This window comes from Magallana gigas, chromosome 5 (genome assembly GCF_963853765.1).
Source record: "Magallana gigas chromosome 5, xbMagGiga1.1, whole genome shotgun sequence".
In the NCBI taxonomy this organism is placed as follows: domain Eukaryota; kingdom Metazoa; phylum Mollusca; class Bivalvia; order Ostreida; family Ostreidae; genus Magallana; species Magallana gigas.
The window spans coordinates 45,755,700-45,782,455 of NC_088857.1; the positions used below are offsets into that span (position 1 = coordinate 45,755,700).

A 26,756-nucleotide genomic window follows, 5' to 3' on the forward strand; every position below is an offset into this window, starting at 1 on the left:
ATTTAAACAAATGGCAAAACTCGCAATTGTGTCGTATCAATATCATAGAGAACTTTTTCCTCATTTTTATTTAAAAAATTAAAATTGAAATCAATAACATGATTTACGATATAATCAAATGCCATACATACAATATAATCATTTTATAAATAACATGATGATTAGTTGATATTTGAAATTAGTTTTTAGATGGAAGTCATTGTTGTGTAATAAAACACATAAAAATGCTTACTTGGTACTTTTCTTACATGGAAATTGTATAGTTCCAAAACGTTATTATGATATTATCATTATAAGTTAAAGGTTCAGTATATTATATAAAAAGTTTATATTAGCTATAGTTATCTTTTTTAGGATTGAATAGAGTATTAGTTTAGAGAACCAGAACGTGTTCAGAACTTTATATATGTAATACTTTCTGATCTGACTAGAAGCTTAAAAAATGAGACAATACATGCATTGCGAATTTAGTCATTTTATTAAATGACTAGAAATTAACCAATATAAGGGTATGTTATTTTACATAAACTTGCATAAAATTGACGACAAAATTCTTTACACTTCATCTAAAAAAGGGTTTATTAGGAGATCAAGTCTGACCTACAACAGATATCATAACAGCAGTTCAATTCCGACCTGTGTGATATAGGTGATAGCAGTTTACGTCTGACCTATCACCATGATTTTATTTGAAACTATTAATTCTAATATATCTACGAACAAGCATTGCAGGTAAACCCTGATGCTAAACCCCTGAAGGCACTATACATACTAATAGAATTTCACCATTTAAGGTTAAATCCATTTATCAAAGTGAACGGACAATATTTTTCCTTTTTTAGAAAATTTCGTAATTTGAGCTTTAATGACTTTGCGCGCGAAAATTAGTGAGAACATCATGAATTGCTGACGTCATTATAGTACGCATTTCATCATCAGTCAAAGCAGAAGATTTTAACGGTAAGGACGCTTAATTTACAGTGTATATATTTCTTTAAAATTTATTATCACTTAGGGAAAATTAATTTATAAAACTTATTGCAGCAATGTTAAATGCATTATTTAATTCATTATTTAACTAATTTTTACTGCTTGGTCCGATTTTACATCAAGCTTTGCGTAGTGTACGCTAGTCATTTGAAAGCAATATTTATAATGAAAGAATATTTTTGTTTACAAAACAAACAACACGATAGGGTACTGCATTAATTTTGCCACACATTTATCATATTGTTATAAAGGTCATAAAATCGTTTGGCAAATCACAAATTTTTGTATTTTTTTGTTTACCAATATTGCTAAAATTTGTGTTGTTGTCGATGCGCAGAATATTTGTGATTGTGTTTTGATTATGATCCATGTTGTTCATGCTTGGCAACAACAAATTTAATATAGGATAGTTTTATGCACATTTGATTGGGTGATTGCTCATTATAACTGAGTGGTATTTCATGTTTATAATTTTGAGAAAAGAAATGCCGAAGAGAAAAACACAGAGCAGCGAGAGCCAACCCTATCAACCTCGGAAACGAGCAGGGAAGCAACCGCCTCTCCTAGAGCCTCCTTCAGCCCCTTCGACTACTGATTATCCTGAAGTTCAGATGAATCTGGCACCTGAACTGCCCCAGTCCATCCCTGGTCCTTCCTACACACTTGGTGCACAGGAAACTCCCCCTGTGGAGCCGCTACCTCCTCACCAACTGCAAGACCTGGCGGAGCGGATATCCACCATCTTAAAAGACAGAGGGAGTCCTCAGTCGCAGGAAGAAGGTACATCTCAGTCTGGTTCTGAACTTTCGAATGCACGTGTAGCCAGTTACGATAATGAACTGGGACATAATGTACCCAACAATGTCAAAATTAAAATTGCTAATGGGGAATATGTTAATTTGGCATCTTTGATTAACAATAGAACCGAAACTGACCCAAATGATGATACAAAGTATTTCTCACTTCAAAATGGCAGCTTGGCTCTATCTGCTAAATCCAAATTAAGACCCATCACTGATATTCAGGTCTGGACGGATGCTTTCCTTGTTTATGCATCTATCTTTGCTTTGGCTCATCCCACAGAAACTTCAGGCCTGTTTAAATATATTCACACAATACGGCTTGGGGCAAATCGGGTCAATGGTTTGGGGTGGCGCGATTATGACATCCAATGCAGACTTAAGAAAGAGTGCAATCCTTCAATGTCATTTGCTATAGTGGATCAGGAGCTATGGCTGCTTTACATGTACAACAGCGCACCTTCCCCACAGCATTTGGTAAACCAACCCCAGCCTCTGAAATGCTATAATTTTAATTACAGGGGCGCATGTTCAAGGCAAAACTGTCTTTATAGCCATTTGTGTATATTATGCTCACAGCCCCACCCATACACAATGTGTAGAAACACTACTCGAAATTCCTTGAATTTTAGATCTGGAAACTTCCAATCAACCTGGCGTCCTCAGTCAACAGTTAAACCAGCCACAAACAGTAACAGAATCCCCCTTCCCTTGCATGCTAGACGTCAGTAATGTTGCTTGCACTCCCATTAAAGTCCCAGCATTATCCAAATATTTGGCAAAATACCCTATTAGGGAAAATGCCCTCAAATTACTAGAGGGGTTTCAATTTGGTTTTAAATTATGTTATGAAGGTCCTAGACGGCCATACAACTGTAACAACCTTAAGTCTCTAAAGTTACTTACCACAGAAGCCATACAATTGGTTAACAAAGAAATAAATATGGGCAGGGTTGCTGGACCTTTCCCTTACTCCCCACTTCATAACCTTAGACTTTCCCCGATAGGTATGGTGCCAAAGAAGGATGGTACTTTCCGCCTAATTCATCATTTGTCTCACCCAGCTGGTGATAGTGTGAATGATTATATTGATCACAAGTATTGTTCAGTTAGATATACCCCATTTGAAGAAGCCCTTGAAATGTTAGAAAAGTTAGGTTCAGGTGCGTTAATTGCTCGTTTGGACGTCAAGAGTGCTTTTCGCTTACTTCCGGTTCATCCATCTGATTTTCAGCTGCTGGGTTACAAGATAAATAATTACATTTATATTGACAAGTGTATGCCATTAGGGTGTTCAGTAAGTTGTGCTAAATTTGAAAAGTTTGCTTCCTTTCTGGAATGGGTATTAAAAACTCTGTGTCAATCTTATAACGTAGTGCACTACCTTGATGATTTTCTACTAGCTGGTCTTCCTGGGACTCAGGAATGCCATTATCTAGTGTCAAAATTTACCAGTCTTTGTGATGAATTAGGGGTTCCACTAGCCCACGACAAAACCTTGGGTCCTACAACAAAATTAGTGTTTTTAGGACTCGAAATCGATACAGTTGCAGAGACGGTTAGTATTCCCTTAGACAAATTGGGTCAATTACGTCATCAACTGAACTATTTTCTTTACCGTAAAAAGGTGACCCTTAGTGAAATCCAGTCACTAACTGGCCTACTTAATTTCTGCATTAGAGCTATTCCAGCGGGCCGAGCATTCGTAAGGCGCTTGTATGATGCCACAGCCGGCCTTAGCAAGCCTTATCATAAACGTAGAGTTTCTTCCGAAATGAAGCAAGATATACAAATGTGGCTTGTTATCCTGGAGTCATTTAATGGTATAAATTCTTATAAGCAGGTAGACTGGGCCAATGATTTTCAGTTAGAATTATTCACAGACAGTGCTGGTTCTGAAAACCTAGGTTGTGGGGCTATTTTTGGAACTCATTGGGCCTTTTTAACATGGCCTGAATCCTGGAAAGGGGCATGCATATTTAGGGACATCTCATTTTTAGAATTGGTTCCCATACCAATGGCATTCTCTATTTGGGGTAAGGAGCTGGTGGGAAAAAGAGTAATTCTTCACACAGATAATAAAGCACTTGTTACCATTTTAAATACTAAAACATCCAAATCACCCAGAGTCATGATTCTCTTAAGATTGTTAGTCCTGAAGGGACTTGTGCATAATATTCAATTTAAAGGGCAGCATATTATAGGAGTTCAAAACGTTAAAGCTGATTCTCTCTCTCGTCTGCAGTGGAACAGATTCAGACATGTCTTTCCAGAAGCCGACCAGCTCCCATCGACTGTTCCAGACTCATTCCTCAGACTCATCTACAATATCGAGCACAAGAATTGCTAAGTTGTTCCTTGTCTGAAAACACAAAGAAATTATACATGACAGCAGTTCATCAGTTTAATTTATTTTGCCATGCTTATGAACGTAATCAAACTTGGCCACCAAACCCTAATGACTTGATCCATTTTGTAGCGTATCTCTCATTTAAACAATTCTCATCAAGCACAGTCAAAGCATATATTGCAGGAATATCATATTTTTGCAGAATCCGGGGTTTTCTGGATACAACAAAATCATTTATATTACAAAAGGTATTGGTCGGATTTAGTCGTATGAACACAAGAGTTGACAATCGCAAACCAATAACCATCAGCATCCTTCAAGGTCTAATTTCTATTCTTCCTCAGGTTTGCCTATCAAACTATGAATCAATTTTATTCAGTGCACTTTTTTGCACAGCATTTTTGGATATTTTAGAATAGGGGTGCTAGTACAGGATTCAAAAGTAAAACCAGGTCATTCAATACAAGTAGGCGATGTTCGGTTATCAACCAGCAATTCAGTCATCATAACCTTAAGACACTCCAAAACTGATCAAGAGGGAAAGGGTGCCACAATCACTTTAGTGCCCGCTAGCCCAATCTGCCCTATCCAACATCTAAATAAATATGCAACTTTAAGACCAAATTCCCCCGGAGCCTTTTTCATTCATTTGTCTGGCTATCCAGTGACCAGATATCAAGCAGAATCGGTATTTAACAAGGCTATTAGAATGCTAGGTTTGGACACCAAAATGTATAAGACTCATTCTTTCCGCATTGGAGCAGCTTCCAACGCATGGGCTAGTGGAATGAGTCAAATGGATATTGCGGGCAATGGGCGTTGGAAATCTCGTAGCATGTATAGGTACATCAGAAGCTAAGCATTTTGCTTGCATTTATATTGTGCATTTAAGGTGTTATACAATTTAGTTTGTTATTGTCACGCTGCCCTGTTTTTATTTATTTCACAACAGGGTTACAATGGTAGCTTCTGTATGTCATATCTAGACATAAACTAACATACTATTGTGGAATACGTAATATGTGTGTATATATTTCTCGTTCAATTAATTTTGTATTTGCAGATACTAGAATTTGGATTGTGGGTTCGTCCATTATTAAGAGAGCCTTTTGTCATACAAGGCATTCAATATTTCAAACTCACCTCGAGCTAGAAAGGCATCGGGCAACAATTTTCTGGCAGGGTAAGGGTGGAATGAAATGGGAAGGAAATTCTGCCGAAAATCAAGTGTTTACTAAAAGTAGAGGACCCACCCAATTTCCTCGTATTGCACTGTGGGGGCAATATCATACCGGGTGATAAAGGTGAGAAGTCTGTTGATTTAAGACTAAAAATCAACAACACCTTGGTCAGTTTGGCCAAGCTGTTGCCCGACACTATTTTGGTTTGGTCACAGATACTCCCCCGCCAGCACTGGCGAGGCGGTGTTGACCAAGAAGCAATGGATATGGTCAGAAAACGGTTAAACAGTTTTGTTGCAACCGCCTTAATCCGCACAGGGGGGAAATATATTCGATATCCAGAAATTCAGATTGATTGTCCGCACTTGTTTGCCCCTGACGGAGTTCATCTCTCTGAACTTGGTAACCAATTTTTCTTGTACCGCCTCCAACAAGCTTTGCAGACTTTTATTACAAAACCCACTGAAAAAGTGTCACCAAAATTGGGAGAGTTTGGGCCATGGCTGTGCTATGACTAGTTAACGGGTCATAGTCTCAGTCACAAATTTGTAGTGGCTGCATTGATTATATTATTGCGCCTGACTTATTTGCACTTATATACCCAGTCAGTTTGATATTGGCAGACAATGATCTTGCCTATGATGCACTTCTGTTATGTATCTGACAGTGATCAATATTTGATCACTCGTTACCTTTTGCTGATTACCTTTTTAATTAGCTCACCTGAGCCAAAGGCTCAAGTGAGCTTTTCTGATCACAATTTGTCCGTTGTCTGTCGTCGTTGTCGTTGTCGTCGTCGTCGTCGTTGTAAACTTTTCACATTTTCATCTTCTTCTCAAGAACCACTGGGCAGATTTCAACCAAATTTGGCACAAAGCACCACTAGGTGAAGGGAATTCAAGTTTGTTCAAATGAAGGGCCACCCCCTTTTTAAAGGGGAGATAATTGAGAATTATGGAAAATTTGTTGGTATTTTTCAAAAATCTTCTTCTCAAAAACTATCAGGCTGGAAAGACTCAAATTATAATGGAAGCATCCTCATGAAGTGTAGATATAAGTTTGTTCAAATCATGGTCCCCGGGGGTAGGGTGGGGCCACAATTGGGGCATCAAGTTTTACATAGGAATATATAGAGAAAATCTTTAAAAATCTTCTTCTCAAAAACTATTTGGCCAGAAAAGCTCAAATTAAAATGGAAGCATCCTCATGAAGTGTAGATATAAGTTTGTTCAAATCATGATCCCCGGGGGTAGGGTGGGGCCACAATTGGGGGATCAAGTTTTACATAGGAATATATAGAGAAAATCTTTAAAAATCTTCTTCTCAAAAACTATTTGGCCAGAAAAGCTCAAATTAAAATGGAAGCATCCTCAGGAAGTGTAGATTCAAGGTTGTTCAAATCATGGTCCCCGGGGGTAGGGTGGGGCCACAATTGGGGGATCAAGTTTTACAAAGGAGTATATAGAGAAAATCTTTTAAAAAATTTCTTTTAAAAACTATTAGGCCAGAAAGACTCAAATTAAAATGGGAGCATCCTCATGTAGTGTAGATTCAAGTTTGTTTTAATCATGGTCCCCGGGGGTAGGGTGGGGCCACAATGGGGGATCAAGTTTTACATAGGAATATATAGAGAAAATCTTTTAAAAAATTTCTTTTAAAAACTATTAGGCCAGAAAAGCTCAAATTAAAATGGAAGCATCCTCAGGAAGTGTTGATTCAAGTTTGTTCAAATCATGGTCCCCGGGGGTAGGGTGGGGCCACAATTGGGGGATCAAGTTTTACGTAGGAATATAAAGAGAAAATCTTTAAAAATTTTCTTCTCAAAAACTATTAGGCCAGGAAAGCTCAACTTTGAGTGGAGGCATCATCAGGTAAGGTAGATTCAAGTTTGTTCAAATCATGGTCCCCGGGATAGGGTGGGGCCACAATTGGGGGATCAAGTTTTACATAGGAATATATAGAGAATATCTTTAAAAATCTTCTTCTCAAAAACTATCAGGCCAGAAAAGCTCAAATTTGAGTGGAAGCATCCTCAGGAAGTGTTGATTCAAGTTTGTTCAAATCATGGTCCCCGGGGGTAGGGTGAGGCCACAATTGGGGGATCAAGTTTTACAATCTTTAAAAATATTCTGGGAAAGTTTTCGGTCCAAAACTCAGTACTTAGTGTGAAAGCACAGGTTATGAGATTAAAGGTAGATTGAAGTTTGATGAAACCATGATTCCCTAGAGAATAGTGGGGCCACGAAATGGGGAGGGGGGGGGGTTATAGGAATAGAGAAAAATCTTCTTACAGGTACAACAACAAAAGGGGCTTGGTATTTACCAAAAAATAAGAGGTGGATAAAAATTGGCAGATTTTAAATTTTTTTGTTTGCAAGATCTACTCTCCACTTAGTTGTCAAGATATTTTGATACTGTAATGCTAATTTGATCAGAATTAAGGCAATTGTTGCTCAGGTGAGCGATGTGGCCCCTGGGCCTCTTGTTTTATCTAAAGTTCATTTGTCTGTGGCGATGGGGGCGCTTATTTATTTATTTATTTTTTTACTACTGGTGGCGCAGACTATGCCATAGCATTTGGCATAGTCTCGTGGCGGCTTTTAGGCTTACCAGTAGTATCATTGGACTTGGTTATAACTAATATGTGCTTATCTTGACAGTACACATGTAATTGTGAACATCTGTTCCCAGGGTTCACCATTTTTGCATTTTTAGGGATGCCATACAAGGCTATATATTGATGCTTCGGCTCCCTCACTTAAACGGCCATGGCCCATTCAGCCAATAAAAAGAATTCAGTATGAACTAGCTATTTCTTCTTTTTTTTATTATTTATTGGGTATACTGGCACTCCCTTATTTTAACTTTCATCTTTGATAATAGGATTTCACCATTTAAGGTTAAATCCATTTATCAAAATGAACGGACAATATTTTTCCTTTTTTATAAAATTTCGTAATTTGAGCTTTAATGACTTTGCGCGCGAAAATTAGTGAGAACATCATGAATTGCTGACGTCATTATAGTACGCATTTACATCATCAGTCAAAGCAGAAGTTTTTACCCTCCCTCCCACCCTCTTTAACTAGCATTTTCGGTTATTGAATATAAAATGTTTCATATTAGTTGTGATTTTGTTACACCTTTTCTGCTGTTAGATTTGTTGTATTTACAGGTTGTGTTGCTTTTGATCTTGCTGAGTAAATGTACTGTCTTCATCAATCCCATCGTCATGGCCGTTTTTCCCATCTTCTTCACCAAAGTCTGAGACGCCTCAAAGTGTGGATGCGGCTTTTAGGCTTACCAGTAGTATCATTGGACTTGGTTATAACTAATATGTGCTTATCTTGACAGTACACATGTAATTGTGAACATCTGTTCCCAGGGTTCACCATTTTTGCATTTTTAGGGATGCCATACAAGGCTATATATTGATGCCTCGGCTCCCTCACTTAAACGGCCATGGCCCATTCAGCCAATAAAAAGAATTCAGTATGAACTAGCTATTTCTTCTTTTTTTTATTATTTATTGGGTATACTGGCACTCTCTTATTTTAACTTTCATCTTTGATAATAGGATTTCACCATTTAAGGTTAAATCCATTTATCAAAATGAACGGACAATATTTTTCCTTTTTTATAAAATTTCGTAATTTGAGCTTTAATGACTTTGCGCGCGAAAATTAGTGAGAACATCATGAATTGCTGACGTCATTATAGTACGCATTTACATCATCAGTCAAAGCAGAAGATTTTACCCACCCTCCCACCCTCTTTAACTAGCATTTTCGGTTATTGAATATAAAATGTTTCATATTAGTTGTGATTTTGTTACACCTTTTCTGCTGTTAGATTTGTTGTATTTACAGGTTGTGTTGCTTTTGATCTTGCTGAGTAAATGTACTGTCTTCATCAATCCCATCGTCATGGCCGTTTTTCCCATCTTCTTCACCAAAGTCTGAGACGCCTCAAAGTGTGGATGCGGCTTTTAGGCTTACCAGTAGTATCATTGGACTTGGTTATAACTAATATGTGCTTATCTTGACAGTACACATGTAATTGTGAACATCTGTTCCCAGGGTTCACCATTTTTGCATTTTTAGGGATGCCATACAAGGCTATATATTGATGCCTCGGCTCCCTCACTTAAACGGCCATGGCCCATTCAGCCAATAAAAAGAATTCAGTATGAACTAGCTATTTCTTCTTTTTTTTTTTATTATTTATTGGGTATACTGGCACTCCCTTATTTTAACTTTCATCTTTGATAATAAATCAAATTAAAAGAAATCTCATAAAGTTAACATAACTGTTATTATTTAACAATAATTCTGTGTTATTGGTCGAATTCCACATATACTACTTTTAAACATTAGGGATTAGCTCAATCTAAAGAAATTTTATAAATATTTTTACTGTTAATAAAAGAAATATTAATGCTTTAGGCCTTTGGTAAAATCTTCTTTATAACCAATGGGATATCAAATAGCCTAGACAATAACAAATATGTTGAAATGTTTGATTGCATCAATAAATGATTATATTATATTAACAATGATCTAAAGCATTTATATTATAAATCCTATATTGTGCAATTGATACATGTACACTGAAACGCCATTGAGAAATCAACCGAGCATGCTCAGTTACACTAATTGAAATGTGACTTCTTTGTCAATAATCAACATAAAATATAGTCAGGTGATTCATTTTGATCTGACAGTTACTTTTGTTACGCAAACAACTTTTGATATATCGTAAAGCAAATTTTCCTTATAAGTCTAATTCTTCAATGTGAAATCATCATTTATTAAAAACTTTTTTCCCTTATCTCAACATATACTAAGCGTCTTTAAAATTTAAAATATGTTTGGTTGTCTTTATGCTGAATGTATCAAGTTATACATCATTTGCACTTTTTGTTGATTCAACATGATTTTTTTTTCATAATTTGTGCCTAGTTGACACTAAAGATGTGAAAAATGTTCCAAAAATTGTCATATTATTTGCATTTATTAGTCTGACAACTGTTACAGTGCCAACCAAACATTATTATTAGTTATTATTAGACTGTTTTGAAGGACACTTTATTTGTTTCCTCTTTATTCATCTTTAAGTGACTGTCACGGAAGGACACCACATTTGGGAAGTTTTCATTTTGGTATAAGAGCATAGTTAATTCATATGTATAAGCAAATACAAATTGACAAGAATGATAACAAGTCTTAATCAATTTTTTTCGTGTACACATTTTGTGTTTTTGGTAGCCATCATTTCATTGTCCAGAGCCACAGAATGCATAGACGACACGTAAGCATAACTTATGTTGTCCTTTTTAAAAACGTAGCGAAAACCAATTGTACAAAGCATTTTTGTTTATTTAGTTTGCGAACAAAATGCTGTGCTGGCTATAGAAAAATAAATGGAATCTGTGCAGGTATGTGTGACATTTTAAAAATAGAGTAAAAAGTGGCTTAATTCGTTAAATGATATTTTAAATGTTTACCTTATTTATAAATACCCAGCGAGTAGAGTTCAATTGTTTACAAACTTTTAAAACCCAGCAAATATTTAATTTATTTAGTTATTCATATACATGTATTAAATTTTAAGATGTCTAATAAAAAAAATAGAAAACATCAACAAAGCCCTCGCAGTCTAATTAAAGTTTCTCACTCGTGCTTTAAGTGCGTTCTGCCTTAGGTTCTTATTCTTATTTGCAATCTTACACATTAGCCATCAGGCAGATATATAATTTTCGGACTGACTGAAAGGCACTTTTCCTTGACTTTCAGAATGCATCATATTCCTCCTTAAAACGTAATGAATTGTTTTCATTACAATCTTTATTAAGCATATTGAGTTTACTTGTCTCAAGACATATGATGAAAACCACCTAATTACCCGGTTAATTATGTATCTGAATGGTTATTTATTCATCAGAATGGATTTAGTAAAAAAGATAACCATATTAGACAATATGCTACAATACATGTGTCAAAAAGTTGGCTTTTATATCTGATAAATGTTGATTACTACTGAACAAGAGAAAAGACAACATGGGCTACAGAACGAACAGTCCATAAAAACACAATTTGGAAAATGAATCCAAAATTTAACCTATCTTATATATCAGAGTGAATGTAAGCCTAGCAAATACCTTCAACATCATTAAAAGGCGACTCACAAAACTTCACCAGATTAAAAAAATCAACTTGCTATGTCCTTTTTTTCAATAGCAAAATGTTGAAAGCCAGCGCTATAACATTGCCTAAACCCCCAATTATAAAAACAAAAACTATGAAGACAGAATCTTTTTAAATAAACAGCGTCGTGAATATGTAACTAGACTTCTAACCCAACTGTATACAGTAACGTCGGGATCCCCAAAATCTATTGTCCTTTTCGATGAAAACGAACATTAAACGCCATCTACAGTGGCTACAGACTATAAAAACAAATAAAAGCAGTAAAAGAGAAATCATAGAACCTAATACTCACCAAGAACCGTTTCCCTTTGATTTATTAAGTGTGTCTACTTATTTTTTCATTTCCCGAAAAAAAATTGTGAAAGCTATTACATATAGTCACAACATAACAGACCAATATTGAATTATATTCTTACCAATGGTGAGAAGGATATCTAATATTCTAAAAGAATAAAAAAAAATATTTTGCATCACGTACATAATGTACATTTGCATTACGTACATGTACATCACGTTCATACAAGCGAAGTACCGATGTAGAATAGAATTTGTTATGATAAATATGTCTGTTTTCTTTTATTAAAAAATACCAAAACTTTCCATATTGTTTTTTTTAATTTTTTTTCATAGGCATTATTTGTACTCAAAAGATCTAAATATTAGTTTCATTAATATAAGCAAATATGATTTTAATGCGACAAAACACTGATGACGGTGTTATATTTTTTGGTAAACATTAACACAAATTAAAAAGGAAAATATTCTGTTTTGAACTTACCCTGTCACAAAAGACAATTACGTACATATCAGTGGACAGTAGAGAGAATGTTTTCGTTGTTTTAAAGAATGCATTGGATTTTACGGAGAAGGCTGTGTCATTCCTTGCCCAACAGGGTTCTATGGACCAAGATGTTTCTCAAAGTGCAACTGTTCTGTACACAAGACTTGTAATCAGTTTGTTGGCTGCACATTACTATCTACGTTCGGTAAATATTAAAATCAAATTATGGTTTTTTATTACATACTTAGTAAAATTTTACAGGTTTTTTGCATATGTTATACAGATGACATCACAAAACTCATATCAGCCTCCGGGGCTATTACAGGTTATCAGCCCTATGGCTGATACGGATCCGTATCACACCCCTTGCGGAACTCCACTGACTTTTTTCCGTTACGGCATTCGTGCATGTTAACAGACGAAAAATAAAACATTTCTTACATATGCACAGTCGACATTTTAAAATGCAGTTAAAAACTTAAGTTTTGGAGCAGTTAATTTTAAAACACGAGGAAATTACGGTTCTATAGATACATATTTGACAAAACAACAAGATCTCATTTTTTAAAATTAATACATATACAGCCAATTTTCAATTAATATTAAAAATCAATTTGTTCAAGTTGAGGCTTTTCAAAAAAAAAAGATTATTACCAAGATAGTAATAAATATAATAATAAATACCCTGTAAATAGCCCATGTATCAGCCTGAGACCAATGTTAACCCTCGGGCTGATAGTGGAGTCTCAGGCTGATGCTGGCTGATATGTATCAGCCCGAGACCAATGTCACCCCTTGAGCTTTTAGCCCTTGAGCTGATATTGGAGTCTCGGGCTGATACCGGCTGTGATATGGAAAAGGGTAGGTATTATTCTCTATGTATCTGAAAGGGATAACAAAAACTAAAACTGCTGAAAAATGAGCGTTTTGAAAAAAATATGTAGTAAATACAAAAGGAATTACATTAAAGCAGTGTTCATTACTCGAAATTAAGAATTAAATGTTTTATATTAAAATGAATTTTAAATATCGTCGGTTCTATAACACACCACGCCGTGCAGACAGATTAAAAACCGCGCGTTAGATTTTATTTATATTTATTTTGATGTTTATTTGTATATGTTTTATCATATGTAGTATCATCGCTTTAAAGCCATTCTAAATACGATGTTTGTCAGGGATATGAATAATTGATGGCATATCCATAAAATATGTTTTTCAGTTCGCTTCCGCAGATAAAAATATAGCGCCAGAATCTTTGCCAGGAAAACTTCTTTAAGACCGAAAAGATAAGTTTAACGATTATTTTTAAAAGGTTCATATCAAAATAATCATGTAAGTTTCCATTAATTTATAAAAATAAATCTATTCAAAATGCGTGGCGACGTTCACCTGAGCTCTTATGCCTTGTGGGTTATGAAAAATTGAACGTCACAGATTCTCAAAGCTAACATAAGAGGACAATTCACAGTAAATGCCTGTTTACATGAATCTGAAAAATGTCTCAAAAATTGAACGTAATATTATTACATGAATCAAGGTTCACCTGTGGATATTTCAGTAGAATGGACTCTAAGTGTTCAGCTATACATCATTTAATCACCAATTTAAAGATGAAAACATGTACAGATGATGTGACTGACAAAATGCTATTTGATGCACATTAAAGGGGTATGGTCACGATTTTGGTCAAAAAGTATTCTCCGATTTTAATACTTACAATGTTTCAGAAAGGCATTTTGAATAGTCAACCGAAATTTGAGTGTCATTTGGTGAGTTATAGGCGAGTTACAGAGCTTGAAATTCTTCGTTATGTAAACAAAGCGTTTGTTTACATTTTGAACGTTAAAGTAAAATTTCAGTTTTAAACCTGAAACAATTGAATTAAACGTTAAGAACTGTTTATCTATGCTTAAAATAAATAAAAAAATAGACAAATCAGCTGGAAAAGGATTTTTTTACTTGTATATTGAATCTATGTAAACAAAAACATGGCACGAACCTTGTTTACATGACAAAGAATTGCGAGCCCTGTATCTTTCTTATAACTCTACGAATGACTCCCAATTTTTTTTATCATTAGAAACGCATTTCTAAAGCATTGTAAATAGTAAAAGCATAAAAAAAGAAATAACTTATTTGTTCGGACGAATTAGGATTTGTTCGGACGAATTAGCTATTTGTTCGGACAAATAACTTATTTGTTCGGACGAATTAGGATTTGTTCGGACGAATTAGGATTTGTTCGGAAGAATTAGGATTTGTTCGGACAAATAAGTTATTAATAGTGGTACATGTATGAGAGAGAGAGAGAGAGAGAGAGAGAGAGAGAGAGAGAGAGAGAGAGAGAGAGAGAGAGATATGTCATAATCATGGATACATAAATGTGAAAACTCTAATCAGTTTACATGATCATGCGCAGATCCAGAAAAATTTACCGTGGTGGTGGTGGTAGGGGGGTCTGATAGATAGTTTTGTTTGCGGGGTGGGGTTGCAAGGCCCCCCGACGACCCCGGCTCTAGATCCGCGTATAGATGTATGCCAACTCTAGGCAGCGCAGGTTTTTTCTTAAAGCTGCTTGGTCCGATTTTATATCAAATTTTATGCACGCTATTAAACGATGGCTGTGCTTAGTATATGTATAATAATAGATATTGCAGTAGTTTTACCCGTCAATTATGCCAAATTTCAATGAAGAAAAATACGTACAAAATTTGCAAACAAAACACAAACGACATTAAAACGTACTGCGTTATTTCGCCTCATGTTCAATTTCACACCTGACGACGAGACGGGTATGGTTGTATTACGAATTTGACATCGCTTTGAATAAAGGTCGAAATGATCAGACAAATTACAAATAAACATGTGTACGTTTTGTTCGCTAATATTTCTAAAGTCTGCTTTCTTTACAATCGATGCATAGCGTGCGGGTTGAATAACCCCAATCATTCGGGGGACGAAACCAAGCGGTTTCCTTTTCTTAACATTCCCGTGATGCATTATGGTTTGTTTTTTCGTTTGCCCAAAGAGAAATTATTTTTATTTACTTTCAATGTTTTTAACTTTGAAAGGAGACTGATTCTGCTTGTGTAAATAGGAGAAAGTCCATAACTTTCTAAGATATATGATTTGTATGGAAAAAATCTAGATACTGTAATTACAAAAAAATCGGACCAAGCAGCTTTAACTTACGATAAGTTTTATTTCGCGCATTGCCAGAAGAAATGATTCCAATAGTCATAATTATATGATTCCGCAGGTGGATTTCGATTGTCGATTATTATATTGAAAATATAGTCATTCTCCTGTTTACTTGGGACACTGGACATACGAAATTATCTTTCGCCTTAACTTTATACATATACATGTATACGATCAAAGTTAACTGATATACTTCCTGGAATTGTAATAATCGCACAGTTACTTAAGTGACTTATAAAACAAACTAATGTTTACTTATACTTCATAATATAAAGTCAGCAAAATATCCCAACATCCTAACTATAATGCAAAAAAGTAATAAAAATAGAATTTAATGATAAAAATACTTATTGTCCGTCAAATAGACCTCTGATGACGTATTTGCATGTTAAAATTATCATATGGCTTTGTAAAGTTTTCCTATGTTTGGAATCTTAGGAGCGCAAATGAAAACATTATCAATAATCATAACTGATTGAATAATCATAACTGATTGAATCAAGTTATGGGGAAAATTAAAATAATTGGACGATTTAAGGTGAAATAAAAGCTTACAAAACAATTGACAATTTTATACAATATTTTCAAAAGGTTGTATCTCATTTTTCTTAACTATTATTGAAAAATATTGTTTATGAATCATACTATCGTAAACATCTGACGCCTATTTTAATCGATCGAATGCGGCATCCAGATTATTTATAGATAAAAACTGCATATGATGACGACTAACTTTGATTTTGTATCGATGATTTTTGATGCTATGTCTGATTTTAAAAATGAAATAGATTTAAAGTTGACTAATGAGACAACCATTATGGTTAACATTAGTTTTAGACTATCGAAAACCCATGGCCCCATGATTATATAACTCCAATCCTTTAGATAGATAGAGTTTGAAAATTGAGCTTGACAGCACAATATATCAGATATTGCATACATGTCAGATAGTATACATGTACCACCTATGTTATATTATTAGCAATTTATCATTTGAAGGAAAGGGGTGGCTTGACCCCCCCCCCCCTTTCATCTACATCATTACCAGAGCAGATACATGTAGTCTGAATATACATGTAGTCTTTATATTATAAAGTATAAGTAAAAACTAGTTTGTTTTATAAGTCACTTAAGTAATTGTGCGATTATTACAATTCCACGAAGCATATCAGTTAACTTTGATCGTATACATATATATGTATAAAGTTAAGGCGAAAGATAATTTCGTATGTCCAGTGTCCCAAGTAAACAGGAGAATGACTATATTTTCAATATAAACATCGACAATCGAAATCCACCTGCGGAATCTATCAGACCCCCCTACCACCACTACCCCGGTAAATTTTTCTGGATCCGCGCATGATCATGTTAACTGATTAGACTTTTCACATTTATGTATCCATGATTATGACATATCTCTCTCTCTCTCTCTCTCTCTCTCTCTCTCTCTCATACATGTACCACTATTAATAACTTATTCGTCCGAACAAATCCTAATTCGTCCAAACAAATCCTAATTCGTCCGAACAAATAAGTTATTTGTCCGAACAAATATCTAATTCGTCCGAACAAATCCTAAATCGTCTGAACAAATAACTTATTTGTCCGAACAAAACATAATTCGTCCGAACAAATCGTAATTCGTCTGAACAAATATCTAATTCGTCTGAACAATTCGTAATTCGTCCGAACAAATAATTTATTCGTCCGAACAAATCGTAATTCGTCCGAACAAATCCTAATTCGTCCGAACAAATAACTTATTTGTCTGAACAAATCATAATTCGTCCGAAGAAATCCTAATTCGTCCGAACAAATATCTTATTCGTCCGAACAAATCGTAATTCGTCCGAACAAATAACTTATTCGTCCGAGCAAATCGTAATTCGTCCGAACAAATCCTAACTCGTCCGAACAAATAACTTATTTGTCCGAACAAATAACATATTTGTCCGAACAAATATGTAATTCGTCCGAACAAATCCTAAATCGTCCGAACAAATAACTTATTCGTCCGAACAAATCGTAATTCGTCCGAACAAATCGTAATTCGTCCGAACAAATCCTAATTCGTCCGAACAAATAACTTATTTGTCCGAACAAATAAATTATTTGTCCGAACAAATCTGTAGTTCGTCCGAACAAATCCTAATTCGTCCGAACAAATAACTTATTCGTCCGAACAAATCCTAATTCGTCCGAACAAATCCTAATTCGTCCGAACAAATAACTTATTTGTCTGAACAAATCGAAATTCGTCCGAACAAATAACTTATTTGTCCGAACAAATAGGAATTTTTCATTTTTTCATCTGGCCCTTCCTTCTGCCGTAGTTATATAGACGTAAAAGGAATTCTAAAAGATAATTTTTTGAATGTCATAGAGACATGTACCTATTCAACACTTAAAGTGATATAAATATAAGAAGTTAATAAAACTTTGATGTCAATGTAACATTGGTGATAGTGGCAAGATGATTTATAACTTTACGAAAATCTTCTTAAATAGTTGTAGACTGTCACCAGAGCAAACCAAAGCATGTACAAGGCACAGCACTGGCATGACTTTGAGTCAAACCAACATTGGTATGAGTGAAGCTAGGAACGAACCGTCAAAACATCTTGGGAGCTCATGTGAGGATGAAATTACCAAAGTCATCCGTTGTCATACAGAGAGATATCAGAATATTTTGGAATGCCCATCGAATACATACGACACGTCTGAAACAGCAGAGCGAATTAAAAAATGGTGATGAACATAACCGGAACTACATGTATCTCAGAATCAATGTTATATGAACTTAATGCTAGGCGACATTATTCATGATTTTTTTAAGTTCAACTTCTCAAAACGTTTCTAAATGTTCTGTCAGATCTAATAACAGCGTAAAACATGTAATGGTATAGCAAAAACGCACAAACGACATTATTGATTTTACACGTTCTTTAAATGTATTTGGTGTATGCCTAAAAGAGAGTTTAAAATATTATTTCTTTATAAATATATACACAAAGCTCAGTCCCTGGGTTCTTTTTTCCGTCATATTTTCACAAAAGTTTTCCTTAAAATACAAATATGAAAGTACATTTGTATTCAATAAGAGGTTAAACATTTAAGTGATATGTCATTTTTATGAGTAATTAATAGATCATTTGCTTAAGTATTTAAAATGAATACAAATGAGTTAACAAAGTTAATGTAAATCTATTGAAAAGGTTTTCTTATATTTATTAGGATGGTTATTTATCAACAAATTAAAGTAAAACGCACGTTTGTCTGTCTTTCAAACAGATTGCATATCTCAGGTCTTGTACGAGTATATTAAAGGCAAAGGGATACAGGAAAAGGCGTATAAATATCTTAAATAATAAGATATAGTCTTATATATATATATATATATATATTTATATATATATATATATATATATATATATATATATATATATATATATATATATATATATATATATATATATTTTTTTTTTTTTTTTTAAGAGATAGGGATTGTAATACAAATTGTTAATTTATAATGAACATAAAATATAGGGAAAACACATTTTTGAACTGATAAAAACTGACTGAGCTTATTATGTGTACGTGTCTATGCAACGAAAATTTGCTGCATGACAGCTGTTTTAGAAATAATGTATATGATTGAATGAGTGAAGAACATGTCCGGAGTTACTTAAGGAATTGACTATGTAAACAAGGCTATTTTTGGTTGTAATTGTTCGACGCCCATCTCTCATTTTATATCAGTCATATATACTTTGCATAGAAACTTCCTTGTACTTGTATCATACATTTCTTCCTTTTATATGAATTTATTTTTTTTAAATTATCAATCAACTAACAAAATAATAAACATACTAAAATTAACAATATGTCATTTTTTTAATCTTATATAAACATAACAAATCTATAAAGATTAAATTCAGATTTTCGGCTGGGAAATACCTAAATTGTACTTCATGTTGGTAAAAAAGTCTTTCCTTACTTTTTTTTAAGGAGGATGATTGAATATTGAACTAATTCCTTACGGAAAATAAATATTCTATGCAAAAGATCTCTAAAACAACTACGCATACTTCCCAACTCTGTTTTGACCAACTGCATAGTTAACAAAATCAAAATATTTACGTAATACCGATCTACCGATCTAATCATCTAATCAACTTTTTAAAAGGCAGTAATGTCACTGGCTGGGGCCTGAACTCGATTCACAGTGTTATTGCATAAGGTAGAGATGACAGGCTACAAGTGATGATTGTATGTTCATTTTGTGACTGACTACATTTGATACATTCAACAAAAATCATCTTCTTGAAAACAAATTATTCGTGGAAAATTTTATTTAAAGTTTTGTTATTTTTACATGTAATTTATCTCTGTAGACTAAATTTGTGATCGTATGCATTTTGGATACATATTTGTTTAATAGGAAGTTCTCGAATTGCGACAAATTGTCGACTCGTTTTATCAAAACTGAACACAAGACAAAAAAGTAAATTTTTACGCTTTGTGCTGAGATATAAATTCATTCCTTTGATTTAAATTTTTTTGCAAAATTAGATAATTCATTTCTCTTATATTCTTCTTTAAATGAATCATATTAGTCTTTTGTGTCATACGAAAATTCATTAAAATTATAGCTCAATGAAACTTTTTATATCACAATGTTTAAAGCAGGCAAACACCCACTCCATTTTTCATACTTTTGAAATAAAAGCTGTATTAATTATTTTAATTTTTGCATTTTATTGCGTTGTAATATTAAGTCTATTGTAGATGAATACGGTGGATTACGCAGGATAGGCTCTTGTGGTCAAAATCATTGTTGGTGTGTCCATGTACACATAATATCGTTAGCAAAAGCAATTTCCCAGCATATATATTTCTAAATTGCAGGCAAAAAGTCTGAAGACACATATATTATCGGAGTTTTTTTTTTTAATTGTTTAATATTTTTGAATTTTCGAGTTCACAATTTATTGTTGACCTAATTATACACTCGTCAATCCCTTTTTTGCGAAGCATTTGTCTCCAGGGTCTTATATGTAAGGTCGGTAACCCAAATATCGCTAATTCAAACATTGTTGTGGTTACTTGATGTTGTATTTTGTGTTCTTGGACAAAAAACCTTTTCTGTATTGCTTCAGTTCCCCTTGCTGATATCGGAACGGCTTTTGTTTGCAGTAAACATACGAAAGAATATAGTCCCACCCACCTAGCACCACAGGAACCGGATACTGTAAAACGAGAAAATTTGGCGCATACGTATTTTAGCGCAAACGCAAGTGCCAGTACATTAGCGTAATTATATTTTAGCGCATGCATGTTTTCTTTAAAAAAAATTTTTAAAAATGTTGTTGTTTGATAAACGATCACGCCCAAAATTTAGTTCTGTGTTCACTCAAGCAGGTGAACACAGCGACTTTGATTTCTATCTCGCATGCACGGTAAACTGTCGTTGAGAACAATACACTTACTTTTGTGTAAATCGTCAGTAGATAGATATGAAAACCTCATTTATTGGCGATGATGTGTAATTTTTGTTGGTAAACAAATTTGAGCTATCGGACTTTGAATTTAACGTGTCGACTTGGATAACACTAGAAGAGTCCCGAAACTAAAAGTGAAATCGAATGCTACATTTACCATGAGTTTCGATCACCATGAGAGTATCTTTTTCACAGTAATTTTACATTAAAAAACACAAAAATAGGTATCGTCTTGTTATCTTTATATCCACTAATCAGAGATCAAAGAAATTATGATCAACATGTTTGTCAGCGTTAACGATCGCCACGCTTAATCACATTTTCACCTCGAGGCGCTAAATGAAAGTGGCATGGGGAGAAACCCAATTTTCAAGGTGCTAATGAGAGATATTAAAATGCAATTGAAACTGAATTAATTAATCCATGTTTGGGCACTTGTACCCGATAACCCATACCGTTTACCTGTGTAATTGTTTAAACAAACAGAACCGACACCATCTGATATTTAAATGAACACTTCTATACAGCCTTAAAAATGGACTGACGTTATTGTTTTGCAACTTGAAGAAATTTAATACATATGGAAAATCGTTGGCGCACTACTAATTTTAGCGCTCAGAGGCAGTTGCGCCAAAGGCGCTAAAATTTGTAGTGCGCCATATTTTCTCGTTTTACAGTATAAGCACTGGTTCTATGCGTCTTAAAGCTCAGAGAAATATTTCATTGAATTAACTTTTAACATCACGATCAACCCAGATTTATTCTGAGTGATTCCAGATTTTTTTCATTGGCATATGGATTCACATTTCTTTGATTTTAAAGCAATTCCTACTCCAATTATCACTATGTGTAAAAAATACGAAAGGATGACTGGAATGAACATAACAATCCCTCCCAACCTATTCATATGTACATCTTTAGCCATTTTAATGACTGTTATTGAGATATACAGTGGCGAATGGGGTGCTGAGAAACAAGAAAGTGTTCAATTGCAAATTGATTCCTTCCTTTAAAATCAGAGTACATGTAAATTGTCGCGTTCTTGCTGAACTTTTTTCACTGGGCAAACTTCAACTTTATTTTTCTTGGAAAAATAAGGTTACAAATTTTTTCTATCAATCTGTTTACCATACTGAATCTAAGATAACACAACATTGTTCTGGCTTTCGAGAAATAAACAAACAATTTGAAGATTAAAATTTGTGTTATAACTCAGGACTTATATACCAGATCTTACTATAATTTCGAGTCAAACTTGTAGTTTTCTCTCTTTTCTCTATCAACTTTTTCTGCAAAAAGCAATGAATTTTTGGACACTGTTTCAGTCGTTTCTTCCCATTAGGGCTCTATGGTTAATATGAAATTATCTTGCTGTAAACGATAAGTGTAAACTATTTGTTGGCTGTGGATCAAGCTTTATGTGCTGTAAGATTGAAATAAGAAGAACAAGACCTTATTCTTGCAGATATGTTTAAGTACACAGATCACAAATTCAAAATACTTTGCAATCTTTAATAAACAAGTTTAATAGTAATCCATCGATATGGTGTTTTTCAGTACATTTGGACCAAATTCTGCATAGTCTTTTGCGATATATTGTCGCCATATGTATTTATAATTGAATATAAATCTTTAATAGTGGATATAGGACTTAAGATATTGCTACGTTAACCGCCGTTTTTCGTAATTGTTTTAATTGAAAAGGGCAGAGGGCTTAAAATTTATTTATTAAGGATTGGACAATGTAAAAATATTTGAATCTACTTTTGTAGTTTCAAAGTTCATTGTATCCAACAGAGTTTAAACGTTTTACATCCTTATGTATCCTTTTTTAATTTCCGTTTTCATACAAACTTATACATCTATGTTCCTCTAAAGGAATTATATATCATACTGATCAGATCATACTGATCAAGCTGCTCAAAACAATATTTTGAATTGTACCTCATTCGCATGCACTTCTAAGGATGGTTATTGGAATAAACAGAACAAAACTTTACAAGTTCAACGTACGTACATGTTTATCAATATTGGTCACGGTCACTATTGGGATGTCTAATGGAGATCTGGAATGCAGAGAAAATAACACGTAAGTGTGCATATGTTTTTCATATATATAGGATAATTAATCACTTATTTCAAATAGCCAAAATACACCTTTGTTTTAAATAAAAAAAGACTTGTTCTTTTGCTGCATTTACCTCAATTTTTTTCATCAATAAAGGTCATCTGTACGATGTTGTTCTGGCTTTCGAGAAATAAATGGAGTGTGTAAAGGTAAAAAAGCTATATCTTTAAACAAGTTTCATATGTTTTTTGATTTTTTTCGATAAACAGTTTTTTTTTAAAAAACCTTATAATTTTATTGTGCCAAAAAGAATGCATTGGATATTTCGGAGAAAGTTGCAGTCGTTCCTGTCCATCAGGGTTTTATGGGCGGAGTTGTACAACACCGTGTAATTGTACTGTGAACGAGACCTGTAATCAATTTGTTGGCTGTATATCAAACTTAAGCTTCACTTGTGGTAAGATTAAAACTAACATATCGAAACAATAGTCATTTAACAGCATATTCATGAATTTCAAACAGCAAAAGAAAATGGAAATAATAGTATTTGCACATCTATACGAATAATAATTAGATTTACGAGAAAAAACATATAAGGTCTGGTGGATATTTATTAATTGTCTTTATTACAGCAGTAGTACGACAATGATAATGGGAGCAGTCTATGCCTAATAAAATGTCGTAATATGGAAATGAATTAAATAAATGTAAACAGTTGGTTTAAAAATAATGTCCGAATGCTTTATTCTTCTCCCATTTTGTTAAATTAATGAGAATGGATTAGAACAATGAGGGTTTTCTATTGTGTGCTATTATTTCAAACTTTTTTTTTCATTCCTATTTTAATCGTTGATTACTTCCTCGTACCTATAGTACCAAGTGCCGTGATTTAACCATACAATATCTTCCTTCTAGATCGATTTCTGTGAATATTTTGTTATTTCACAATCCTCAGATATTGTTCTAAAGAATGCACACAAAATTGACATTTTCAATTGACTCTACTCTGGAATAATCATTGTTCGTGGAGAGAGAATGTTCATGGCTTTTTTGGTAACCCTTACCAACACTTACATCCTAAAAAATGTATATAAAAGCATTTTAAAAAAAATATTCATTAAAGCAATCCCAAACTTGCAACAAAGGAAATTCCGTTCCTTCGAACTAGGAACATTTTAGCTTTCCACGAACATTGGCCCCAACGAATAAAATTAATTACTCGTACACAGAAGTAATTTGTAACTCAATAAAACTGCTCTTAACCATTTTAAGGAAAATTTGCCTCATACTTTTCAAATACATCTTTTTTTAACCTTATTTGAGGCTTAGTATTTTAACAAAAAAGGAGTAGTAAGATACTGATCGCATAAATAAGGTACTCTACACATGCATATGGCACAATTCATAAAACGTGAATTATTCAGTCAATTATTTTTAGTAAGGTATTGTTCCTTCTTGGGTATGTATGATGTATCAAAAATGTTTAAATGGTATTTGTATATATATCATTCAAGATAGGAGATTTTAAAATGATTTAAAATAACATGTAATTGGGATGAAGTTGAAGCTATCTTATATGGATTTTGAATTAAAATTGTATACTCATCACATTAGATGATCCTAAAGGTGATATCAGAAACTTATTTTTGAGGAACGGCGGGTGTGATCGGTCAGCAAAGGATAACCACTACTCCATGAAATCTGTTCTTTCCACTTATTTTTGTAGAGGTCCGTGTTTGCTCTGCTCCTGTTTTGTATTTTTTCCTTTGGACTTTTGATTTTGAATACTGTTTGCTATCATTTCATCCCAAACTGGTTAAAAAAGTGGTTGTTAATAAGTCGTTTCTAGATAATATGAAAGGGATAAGATTTCCCGTTTTATAAAAAAAATTTCTCGCCTTAATGAGCAAGTTCTCATTATTACTCCTGTCTTCGTTCAGAACCCACTCTTTGTGCCCTTATATATATATATATATATATATATATATATATATATATATATATATATATATATATATATATATATAAAAATAAAACGCTGGTTTTATTTATACTTTCATATATATTTACATATTTTCAAGATCAGCAGCAGAATTTAGAGCAACATGACCTCATGTGGCAGTTTTTGATAACCTTGCTCTGTATTCAAGGTTTGATTTCTGTTCTCAGCATCAGTTATTCACTAAGGTAAAAAAATTATGTCTATTTGGAATACTAGTAAATACGACTTAGCTACATATAAAATGTTTAAAATAAAACATATTAACAGAATCTATTGTCATTAATTGTCATATTTTAACGTCAATAATTCCTTACAAATCTGCTAGCGTACGATTTGAATCTTTAATATGTTTTGTTTTTATATATCTCATAATATTTTTGATAGAAACAGAATGAAATGGACACACAATCTCAAGATCACAAATTTAGGAAGTTTTAATGGTCGTGTGAAACATTCAGAGAGAAAATGTAAAGTCAACCAAAATAAAGGAAACCATGTGATCTGTAATGATCAACTCTTATCTAGCGGTTCATCGTATGGACAGGTGTCCTCTGGATATAACCATATTCGTTTCCCAAAAGCTGCCTTGGTTGATATTTGTACTGAAGATTACAGCACGACAAAGGAATACAATTTAAGACGCAATAAGTATCTCACTAAACCATGCAAGCCTACTTTCCCAGACATCCACGATGATACGGAACTGTGACGATCTTTGTCAAGATATGTCTGATATGAATGTACAGAACCTCGGTTAAACGATTTTAAAAAATTCTGTTATTGGGACTTTTTAATGAATATGTTTTATTGTTTTAATATCATTATTTCTATGTTTTGTAGAAGTGTGGAGTTGATACATTTTATTCATTTTTTATATCAATTTTCTTAAAGAGTATGTTAAAAACAAAACTATTAAAGAATAATGAACAATAAACGGTAAACATATGAAAACCATCATTATGTTGCTTTTGAAAGATAATAACAAGGACAATGCCAGAAAACTCATAGAGGAACATACTTAAACACTGTTTTCATTTAATAAATAATATTTGCAGTAATTAATTCAGATGAAGTTATATTGAAAGAAGGTGTTAAACTCAAGGAGTGTGCAAAATGATCACATTGTAATGTGAAGCAAAACAGGTTTAGGTATTAGATTGTTACTTCCACTACATTTTTTTCAAGAAAAATAACACTACTTCAACTCAACGATCCGGCTACTTTGATTACAAATATACATTTGAATAAAATTATGCCGTTGTGCATTACTCAGAAAAATCAAAGCTTACTGAAAGCATCTTCATTATTCAATAGCGTCTGAAAAAAAATGTGTGAGTTTTTCAATAGAAGTTTAAACTCATTTTGACTAATGAAGTTAAAAGTTTGCCAAAAATTAGTTTCAGTATTTAAAGCTCGTAAATAGGCACTGTCCGCCATATTTCTCTTTAATCACTGCTGTCCCTACAACCCTTATATAAGGGACAGACCTCTAAACAGTTCAGAGTACTTCGCTGTAGAGGTCTCACCTGTGTGGACGTACATTTTGCCTCGCCGTGTTACCCGGTCGCGATGAAATTATCAAATTTTACGCACTTTTTGAAGCCAGGAGAATACTAACATCAAATAAATTGGTCAATGCATTATTTACGAACAGAAAATGAACATAAGAT

The 26,756-nt window shown here is 33.6% G+C and overlaps 3 protein-coding genes and 1 long non-coding RNA gene across 6 annotated transcripts in view; all 4 read left to right on the plus strand.

Annotated features, from left to right (window-relative positions):
• Positions 1-18,916, plus strand: part of LOC105327264 (uncharacterized) — a 43,402-nt gene extending 24,486 nt beyond the window's left edge. Inside the window, exon 5 of the mRNA XM_034465130.2 lies at positions 18,024-18,916. Coding sequence (XP_034321021.2) covers positions 18,024-18,267 — 244 coding nt within the window. The 3' untranslated portion in view covers positions 18,268-18,916. The remainder of the gene's footprint in view (positions 1-18,023) is intronic.
• Positions 937-9,517, plus strand: LOC136269525 (uncharacterized). Of its 3 annotated transcripts, none has more exons than XM_066085835.1 (2): positions 937-960; positions 1,474-2,981. In XM_066085835.1, exon 2 carries the CDS (start codon positions 1,476-1,478, stop codon positions 2,520-2,522), a length of 1,047 nt encoding a protein of 348 aa, XP_065941907.1. In that variant the 5' UTR covers positions 937-960; positions 1,474-1,475; the 3' UTR covers positions 2,523-2,981. The 3 variants fall into 3 exon arrangements, with proteins under 3 accessions (XP_065941907.1, XP_065941909.1, XP_065941908.1); XM_066085837.1 differs by lacking the exon at positions 937-960 and adding an exon at positions 8,497-9,517 and having other exon boundaries at positions 976-1,770; XM_066085836.1 differs by lacking the exon at positions 937-960 and adding an exon at positions 5,204-6,031 and having other exon boundaries at positions 976-1,770.
• On the plus strand, positions 10,143-14,370 carry LOC136275774 (uncharacterized). Its single transcript, XR_010714269.1, has 4 exons — positions 10,143-10,631; positions 10,706-10,758; positions 12,376-12,516; positions 13,534-14,370. It is a non-coding gene; the product is annotated as an uncharacterized lncRNA (long non-coding RNA).
• Positions 18,917-22,763: 3,847 nt separating the features above from the next.
• Positions 22,764-26,100, plus strand: LOC105338568 (uncharacterized). Its single transcript, XM_011443751.4, has 5 exons — positions 22,764-23,105; positions 23,241-23,293; positions 23,395-23,541; positions 25,166-25,271; positions 25,471-26,100. The coding sequence occupies exons 1-5, from the start codon at positions 22,984-22,986 to the stop codon at positions 25,793-25,795; spliced, it is 753 nt and encodes a 250-aa protein (XP_011442053.4). The 5' UTR covers positions 22,764-22,983; the 3' UTR covers positions 25,796-26,100.
• The last annotated feature ends 656 nt before the right edge of the window (positions 26,101-26,756 follow it).

Bases quoted from the DNA above. Each gene is read 5' to 3' on its own strand.
- LOC105338568 (XM_011443751.4), top strand. From the start codon at position 22,984: ATGGTTATTGGAATAAACAGAACAAAACTTTACAAGTTCAACGTACGT. The intron at 23,106-23,240 runs GTAAGTGTGCAT...TCATCAATAAAG, and splicing joins GAATGCAGAGAAAATAACAC to GTCATCTGTACGATGTTGTT. The intron at 25,272-25,470 runs GTAAAAAAATTA...TATTTTTGATAG, and splicing joins AGCATCAGTTATTCACTAAG to AAACAGAATGAAATGGACAC.
- LOC136269525 (XM_066085835.1), top strand. From the start codon at position 1,476: ATGCCGAAGAGAAAAACACAGAGCAGCGAGAGCCAACCCTATCAACCT.